The sequence below is a fragment of the Helianthus annuus genome, chromosome 3, assembly GCF_002127325.2.
Source record: "Helianthus annuus cultivar XRQ/B chromosome 3, HanXRQr2.0-SUNRISE, whole genome shotgun sequence".
NCBI classification, from domain to species: Eukaryota; Viridiplantae; Streptophyta; class Magnoliopsida; order Asterales; family Asteraceae; genus Helianthus; species Helianthus annuus.
In genome coordinates, this window is record NC_035435.2 from 60746861 (window position 1) to 60756231 (window position 9371).

Consider the following 9371-nt stretch of genomic DNA (forward strand, 5'->3'; position numbering starts at 1 on the left):
TGGAATGGTCTGTACTGTTATTCTCAAAGGATCACTTTTGGGAATAGTTAGAAAAATTGAACATTTTTCTTTTGATTTGCGAGTACCGCAGTACCGCAACGAACCAATTAGATAGTGACCTACGCAATGCAGAGCGAGGAATCCCACTATAATATTTTAAGTCTAAGTACCTTTTTATATATTAGTTGTAGTTACCTTGTGTTTGAGTTTCTAATTTAATTTTCGTAAAAATCGGTCTGCCGTCGAAAAGTGCGAATGAACCCCACTAGAGGATTGATAAACTAACAAAAACGAGTATTGCATTATAAATTGTCGCCCCCGCCGCATCGCGCGGGTTTTCTACTAGTATATATATATATATATATATATATATATATATATATATATATATATATATATATATATATATATATATATATATATAGGGTCAGGATTTAGAGAAAAAAGTGAAAAGTGTGAGAACGGAGAGAACGGTTATGGATCATCAGATTAAAACAATCTATGACTATATGACACGGTGGCGTTTTCATAAATAACATAACTTTTATTGCTGTGGTGCGCTTCATTAAGGGTAAAAAAGTCTTTTGACTTCTCTACACAAAACGCCATCTCATGAAATAGAACGCCATTAAATTACTACCTTAACCTACAATAGCGCACACCATCCTAATCTAAAAAATGCCATTAGATATAAAACGCCAAACTTATTTATAATAAAATCCCGCAAAAAAAAAAACTGCCCAAAAACATCCTATATATACAACATCTCAGACCTTCCATTAAAACAAACAAAAACCCAAACGCCATATTTAATATATACCATTCGTCATAGAAACGCCAAAAAACCCAAACATCAAAAATCCTCTAAACCGAAACGTTTATTTGAAATTCAGTTTCGTTATCGGTAAGGTTTCGCCCAATGTAATGGACAAAATCCTTAAGTGAGGATATTGTCCATTTCATTGAGTAAAATCTTATTGACTTTATCCTCAACTTCCATCCAATTTATAACGCCAAAACATACAAAAATATTATTGAGGTTTGTTGTCAATAAGTTAAGTTGTATGGGGTGGACAACATTGTCAGACATCTTTCTTAACTGAGGATTAACAATATTGTCTATCTCATACAGCAAAACAATATTGATTTTAGCATGATCAAATTTAGAGGTTTAAGGTACTTTTATTTAGTGGCGTTCATTTTCTCGCTGAAACGCCAAAAAGTTAAAAAATCAAACATCGTTCATTGTAAATTCAAGATTGTTGGCTGAATGATGTAAACTCAATAACATTTTGCTGCATGAGATGGACAAATCTTCAAGAAAAAGAGGCTGATTTCAGACTTTGTGCTTCCAAACGGCGACAAAAAAAGTACTTCAAAAACAAAAAAACAAAATGAATCATACGAAAATCAAAACGGCCAGTTAAGATGATTCAAAAAAGAAGAAAGAGACTGGTGACAGTGAAAATTTGGAAGATCAATTGTTTATATTTTTTTTTAATTTTCTTTTTCAGTTGATTGTTATATAATAACAACGCCATATATAATAAAAACGCCACACAGCCAAAATGCTTGTCAAAACGCCATCATGCCATAAAACGCCCCAAAAAACTACCAAACTATAATAAAATTACTTTGGACAAGTATTATAAAAAACCCAAAATAAAAAAAATAAAACCAAACTTGAAAAGGGTAACTACAAAACAGTAAAACTGAAGAGACGGAACATTTATTATATTAGAATCTAAAACGCCAAACTTGAAAGATGGAACGTGTTACAGACTTTAGAGATAAAAACTTATCAAAAACAGTAATTACAAACAGTAACTGAAACGACGACTACTTTATTATAATAATGCACCGTCTAACCTACGCGCCAAAAAGACATCCTATAAAATGATACCTCTCAGCAACTTCCATTTAATCAAACAAAAAAAACAAACGCCAATACTACTAAATACCACTCACTGTAAAAACGCCAAAAAATAAAAAAAAATCAAAGATGGCTAATATGCTTTCTTGGATATTCAGTATTGTTCTTCGTGAAGTTTCACTGAATGGATTGTTAGGTGAAGGGAGTAAATCAGTAAGATTTTGCTGCATGAAATGGACAAATCTTCAAGAAAAAGGATATTGATGACAGTCATATATCATTTTGTGTTCTTTGTTCTTGAAGAAGGCTTGGATAAGGAGAAGATATCTATGACACTGAAGAGTGGGATGATTATAAAGATGAAGATCAAGTTGAAGAACAAAGCGAAAAACCCACCTACACGTCATAGATCTATGTCACCAAACATCCACAAAAAGCCACTTCAACAGACGAGCAGGCAAAATAATCAAAGCGATGGGTTTGTTAAGTTTTACATAAAACGCCATATATTTGGTGACAGTTCTTGTAGTATTAAAGAAGAGAGAGACTGATGACAGTGAAGATTGTGAAGAGAGATCCGATTAGGATTTTTAATTATTTTTTTCGCTTCTATTATTTTTCCCTGTGGTTGTAATATAATTTTCCAATTGTAAAACGCCAAGATACCACAACGCCAAAATGTATATAGAAAATAATAGAACAATGGGCCATCTTGTCTAAAACGCCTTGAAAAACGCCATTCAGAGAGATATTCTGACCCCTTGGGGTTCCAGTGGCATACGATTTGAAAAACGCCATAAACCCCAAAATTTTAAGACAATGAAACCATTAAAACGCCATATAATTACTGAATTTGATTGACGCCAAAAAATCATAAACCCCAAAAATAAATCAAAATTGTGAAAAGCAGAACTGGAAAAGCGGAAGATAAAATGACAAAAAGGCCCATACACCCTAATTATATCGCGTGCCACGTGTTAGGCCAGGATGCGTTCTAACCGTTCTCGTACTTTTGGGCGTTTTCTCCTGATCCCGACACTATATATATATATATATATATGTATGTATATGTATATATATATATCTGTATGTATATGTATATATGTGTATATATATATATATATCTAGTCCTTTACGCTTTGGTGTTATCTCCACGCAAAGGCAAGAGCTTACTAAACCCGAAGTCCCATCCAAAACCTTTAACCTCTGATAAGAGCATCAACATGTTTTGACTTTTCATAGACATAGAAAACATGAACAATCCATGTTAATGGAGTCGCAAGATTGTTAGTAGATTTTAAGGATTAGGCGGAAACTTTAATGACCCAAGGTAATGGCGACACTATTGTTTCACTCACTTTTAATGAACTATGTTAAAATAATTAAATTCATTAACACACATACCTTGCTTACCCATGATCTTCCTTAGCTAGCTTGACATCATTGGGGTAAGTTTCTCTCAAACACCACAAGAATCTAGCCAATAATGGCCATAGAAGAAGACAACATCAAACTTGAAAAGATTATATGAATCATTATAAAGCTTGACCATTAATGACTCTTGAGTTTCTCATAATGCTTACAATGATTAGAGAGTGTGGGTAGAAGAGAAGTGTTCAATGGAGAAAAGGGGAAAGAATGAGCAGGTAAAAATGTTGGAAATGGCCTCTATTTATAGGCAGCTGCAGGTGAGGCATGCCCTATGCCTGGATGATACGTCAGGAATGATCGGCAACTGCTGGTTTTTCGAGGCATGGGCGTGTCTGGCCGAGACATAGGGCATGTCTGGATGACACGTCAGCAATGACTTAAAACTACCGGTCACCGAGACATGGGGCGTGTCTCGGGGCGAATCTTCATAAATCTTCAGAAAATATTTCGGGATCATCAAAAGTCAACACTTGTCGAAGCACAGAGGACATTAGCGTACGTGATGGAATTTGTCTTGAAACCTTGATAACACATCCTAATGAACATACCTAGTTTTTTCATGATGTTTCCATGCTTAGACAATATCGAAATGATCATGTTCCACGAAACAACATCTCTTTTATGCATTTGATCAAATAAATTCAACGCACTTTGAGCACCATATAACTTCGAGTAACCATAGATCATAGAATTCAATGAAAACATATCCGGGTCTCTATCTTCAAGAAAATAGATACGGCAACATCCGACATGTCACACTTTATATACATATAAACCATCAAAGATTCAACTGAATCATCACCAAAAAAACTCAAACTTTTGAGCTAAACCATGAACTTGCTTAGCCAAGTTAACACTTCTAAGACTAGCACATGCCTTCAGCAAGCAACTAAAAGAGTATGCTTTAGGAACCCAGTTAAACACATAATCATTGAAACAGAAACCTCAACAATATTCTCCAGCAACCCGTTATGAAAATAACCTGACATCATAGAGGTCCACGACACAACATCCCTGTGAAGCATTTCATCAAACACCTTCTTTGCATCCAAAACCCATAAACCCTTCAATCATCGTGATCCAACTAAACACATTTTTCAACGCAATCTCTTAATAATATTCTAATACAAGCTGCATCCAAACGAACCTAAATACACATCTGTTTGAAGCCTGTAAACAGTTCTTTGCCCGTGAAATGTTGTTCATCGGAATTACGAAAATCGAACATTTAGAAGAAAATCGTGTGGATGGTGATGATGATGATGATGATTACTATGGTATAATGATGATGATTCAATTGAAGTTTTGTGTTGTGTGTGCACGCGCATGTTTGTAGAAGGTGGAGAAAGGAGGGTGAAGGGTTGTTGAGGATTTTGACTGATAAAACAAAAAATAAAAAAATTCATAAGCTTTTAAAAGATAAACTATACAAATGGTTCCTATGGTTTACCAAAAGTTTGTATTCGGTCTCCAGTTTTCCAAAAGTACATAGATGGTTCCTGTGGCTTGCACTTTGTAATGCATTTAGCCCTCAACAAACAAATCTAAAGGTTTTAGCATATCCAACTTAGGGACTCCATGGTTTACAAAATGCATACCACAGGGACCATCCGTGTACTTTGAAAAAAGCTAGGGATTAATTGTGTTACAAAGAGCAAATCATAGGGACTATCTATAAACTTTTGAAAAGCTATGGATTAAATCCAATATTTTAACAAACTACAAGAACCATACGTGTACTTTACTCCTTTTAAAATGACCAAAAAACATGTGAGATATTTGGGTGTGCCCCTTATATCTTCTCGTTTGCTTTATAAAGATTGTCAAGTGATGGTGGGGAAGCTTGAAAAACGTATCATGCATTGGAGGAATAAGTTACTTTCTTTTGCGGGCAGGGTACAACTCATTGTTTCGGTCTTGTCTTCGATGCATATTTTCTAGTCTTCTGTGTTTATTTTGCCTGCACGGGTGATTCTTAATTTGGAGGCTTTGATGCGGAACTTTTTATGGTCTCATGACAGTGCATTTCAAAAAGGTCGGGCTAAGGTTTCTTGGAAAGCAGTTTGTGTGCCTAAGTATGAGGGTGGGTTAGGCATCCGTCGGATTAGTGATGTTAATAAAGCTCTTATGACAACGCATATTTGGAGTATTATTTCGAGACGTGACTCTTTGTGGGTTCAGTGGGTTCACTCATACAGGTTGAAAGGTAAAAGTTTTTGGGCTTCTAGAGTTCCTGCTAGTTGTTGCTGGTCTTGGAGAAAGCTTCTTCAGATTCAACCGAGTATGAGGAGTTTCGTTTGGACCGATATTGGTAATGGTTTAAATGCTTCAGCTTGGTTCGATACTTGGAGTGTCTTGGGTCCGCTTGATCAGATCCTATCGCCTAGAGCTATTGCCAATGCGGGATTCAATATGGAGTCTAAGGTTTTTGAAGTGTTTTCAGACAATTCGTGGAGATGGCCAGCCGCATGGAGGGATATCTATCCGGTTCTTATCCAACTGGATTAGATGTCCATTGATTCGAATAAACCTGATAAACTCATGTGGCGCCAAGGAGATTATTGTCATGATTTTTCAACAGCTCGTGCTTGGGATTCGATTAGGCATCGAGAGTTGGAGATAGAGTGGAGTTGGATTGTTTGGTTCGGTCAGTGCATCCCGCGTCATGCTTTTTTAATGTGGCTTATCATGAGGCGTAAGTTACTCACTCAGGATAAAATTTTGTCTTGGGATATCTCGCGTAGGAAGAATATGGACATGATGTGTTGTTTGCTTTGCTATGCTAACCACGATTCTCATAGTCATCTGTTTTTCGAATGTAAGTATTCTTCTCAAGTTTGGCATATGGTTAGGCACAAAGTGGGCATGGTTTCGGTTCAGCCCAAGTGGGACGATATTGTTAATTGGCTTCTGTTGCGGTCCAAGTCAAAGTCTGCAGCTAACTATGTTGCAAGATTGTTAGTGGCGGCTAGTGCTTATTTGATTTGGCAGGAGCGTAACGCTAGATTATTCAAGAACCAGTTGAGACCTCCAGAAACTATAAGTGAAATTATAATCCAACAGGTGCGTTATAAATTGATGGGAGCGAAGTTGAAGAACTGTCACAACGTGCGTAGGCTGCTAAGGGAGTGGGAGATTAACGGAACTGAACTTCATGATGATGGCGGCTGATTAAGATTGTTTTTGCTTATATGTCTAGAGCCTAGTCTAGTTGTTTTTCCTTTTTGGTGGTTTTTGTTTGTTTTTCTAGTTTCAACTTTCATGGGGCATGTCCTGTGATTGAACTAGTGTAGACTCTCTACACTACTTGTGCGTTTTTGGTTGTGAATATATAGAATCACCGGGGTAACCCTTTACCAAAAAAAAAAAAAACCCTCAACTATGTTAGTCTAAAAGGTTCACCCATGTAATCAAATATGAAGTTTGATGACGGGGGTAGCTCAAAACCAAATAAAATGACTTAAACATATGAACGCTTAAAAGGTTAAAAGGTTCAAAGGTTAAAAACCCGGGAGCTAGGATAAAGCAGCATGTGAACAGTAAGCAGTCATGTCTCTGATTACTTCAACAACTCTCCTAGCCGCAAAAGTAAGACGAGTCCACAGAGTATAGTCTTTTACCCGCAGGTCAAAACACTTCAACCCCCAAAAGGGTAAGTCCCCCACTGCAAGCATGTTTCACTAGTCAATGGTTTCCTCTTTGAGCGATAACCTTCTCTATATATATGACACTTCATTTAGTGCTGGAGACATTCCGATCAGCCCTGATTCCATTGGGATATCTGGTCATTGTTCTTGAGTACTTGTTCCATGCAAGTCACTCTTCCCCACTTTCAACACACACATTCCTATTGCTCCTAAAACCGAAGCTGAACACACTTCAGCTGAGAATCTCGAGCAAACAAAAAAATCTAACTAGTGAACCTCTCTCCACGTCTTGCAAACGTGGGGGGACCCCACGACCTGCGTTAGGCAAAACTAAACCCTTCAACCCTTTTGCCTAACCAGACCAGCTACTACCATCGGTCTAGTATTTATTGCATCAACAAGTTGGCGCCCACCGTGGGGCCACGCCACTGATTCTTCTCAAAAGACCTAGTAGTGTAGCTCCATTTCTTTTCAAGAATCAGCATGTCGGAAGGTGAGTCTCCGGGAGAGGTTAACTAAGTCCCTCGTACCTCTACCCCAAACACTAGCCAAACTCACGTAGCTATACCAACTTCTATCTCAACACCGGTGTCACACCCCCAAAATCCACACACGGAGTACCACCGCTTGGAGGCGTGACATGACCAGGATCCAGCCATCAATCATATTGAACATAGCATAATATAAATAAGATAATTCGTAAAACCCAAATCAATACGATTGATGTTCTAAACCAAACATAGTATCAATAGCGGAAGCATGTAAGTAACCCAACATAGTTAATAGTTTTAAATGTCATAACAGTTCAACAAAGTAATCACGATCCTTGTCCACAACGACCGCGCCTCCAGTGCAAGCTCCATAAGTACCTAAGGTCCTGCAAGGCATGCAGTAGAGAGTCAACAACTAGTTGAGCGAGTTCACAGTTAACAGTTCAGTAATAGCGTAGTGAGAGTAGTAATATGTTCGTTCGTTATGTCATGTTTCGTAATAGTTTCCATCGCGGCCTCCCAGGCAGGTATGCGATGATTAGGGGATAACTATCCCAAGTATTCTAGACTAGGTTTAATTGTATCGCGGCCTACCAGGCAGGTGTGCGAAGATGTTAGTAAGTTTAGTTCGCGGCCTTCCAAAGGCAGGTGTGCGAAGTCAGTCATAATATCGCGGCCAACCCTTGGCAGGTGTGCGAAGATCAGTTCAACAAGTGTTACTAGTCTAGTCGTATCTTATCGTTCGGTTCTATCAGCTGAGTATGTACAATAATTCAACAAATCCCATTCCCACCCGGGAACCCCATGCCTTGGCTGTGTGAACTCACCTTGGTTTGCTCGGTATGCTATGTTACGCACTCACAAGTAATCAGTCAAGTCCTATTGTGTGCACGTGTAATAAATCAGTTCATGTTCATATTAATACGCAGGTAATTTATATCACAAAGTGCTTGGCCATTATCATCATGTATCACATACGATAGTGTTCTTGGTTAATACGTACAAGGTTATTCAGTAACACAATTAACAGGTTCGTCGTGTTTAACAAGATCATCATGCTTAACTAGATAACACGTTTTCACAGAACTATTACACTTGTCGTGGTTAACACTTAACACCGTTAACACATGTAACAGGAATATCAACTTAACTGCACTAGTTAACTTAAAGGGTTAACAAGTAATTAGAGTTCACAACTTAGCAAAGATAATGTTTACATGATTAACTACGTTACATATTGAACAGGATTACATGCATAAGATAGCAGAGTATCATGTTTAAGATTCAATGGTCGGACTTTAGCACATCACAAAAGTTAGATTCTATTCTTATCATTCATCATAGTTCGGACAACATAAGTGAGGGGGGGGGTTAAAAGTCGGACAGGGGGTATGGGGGTTAAACTCGGACATGTGTGGGTGAGGGTCAAAAAGTCGGACCAAGCATGTGGGGGTCACAAGGGTCGGACCACCCCTCCTACAAACAAAACTCGGACCAAAGATCCCCTTTGCACAAACTCGGACCCCTTTAAAAAAAATGTCCAGACTATGTTTCTTATTAACAAAAGTCGGACTAGCATCATTTCAACAATTCGGACCAAGTGGTGCTTATTATAAAAACTCGGACTACCTTATCAGCATAACAAAACGTTCGGGCTCCCCCTTTTATTTATAAAAGTCGGATAGCCTTCATGTTAACAAACAATATCACAACCACCTAAATGCCCTAGTGGCCGACACCTAGCTACCATCGCCGAACATCATTGGACCGAAAAATCATCCCACTGATTGGACCCTTCCTTATTTTAATTGGTAAACAATCATGTGACTGAATTTTTGATGTAATATGTGAGGTGATTTAGTTTGATTGGACCCTAAATACATAACTAAATTCCCATTGGACCTCCAATATCAATTCCTACTATATATT

General features: G+C 37.8%; 1 protein-coding gene across 1 annotated transcript; it reads left to right on the top strand.

Moving 5' to 3' along the window:
• Positions 1-5812: 5812 nt before the first annotated feature.
• Positions 5813-6475, top strand: LOC110932521. The gene has a single exon (XM_022175849.1). The coding sequence runs from the start codon at positions 5813-5815 to the stop codon at positions 6473-6475; it is 663 nt and encodes a 220-aa protein (XP_022031541.1).
• The last annotated feature ends 2896 nt before the right edge of the window (positions 6476-9371 follow it).

Excerpts from the sequence above, each read along its gene's own strand:
- LOC110932521 (XM_022175849.1), top strand. The coding sequence starts at position 5,813 with ATGTCCATTGATTCGAATAAACCTGATAAACTCATGTGGCGCCAAGGA.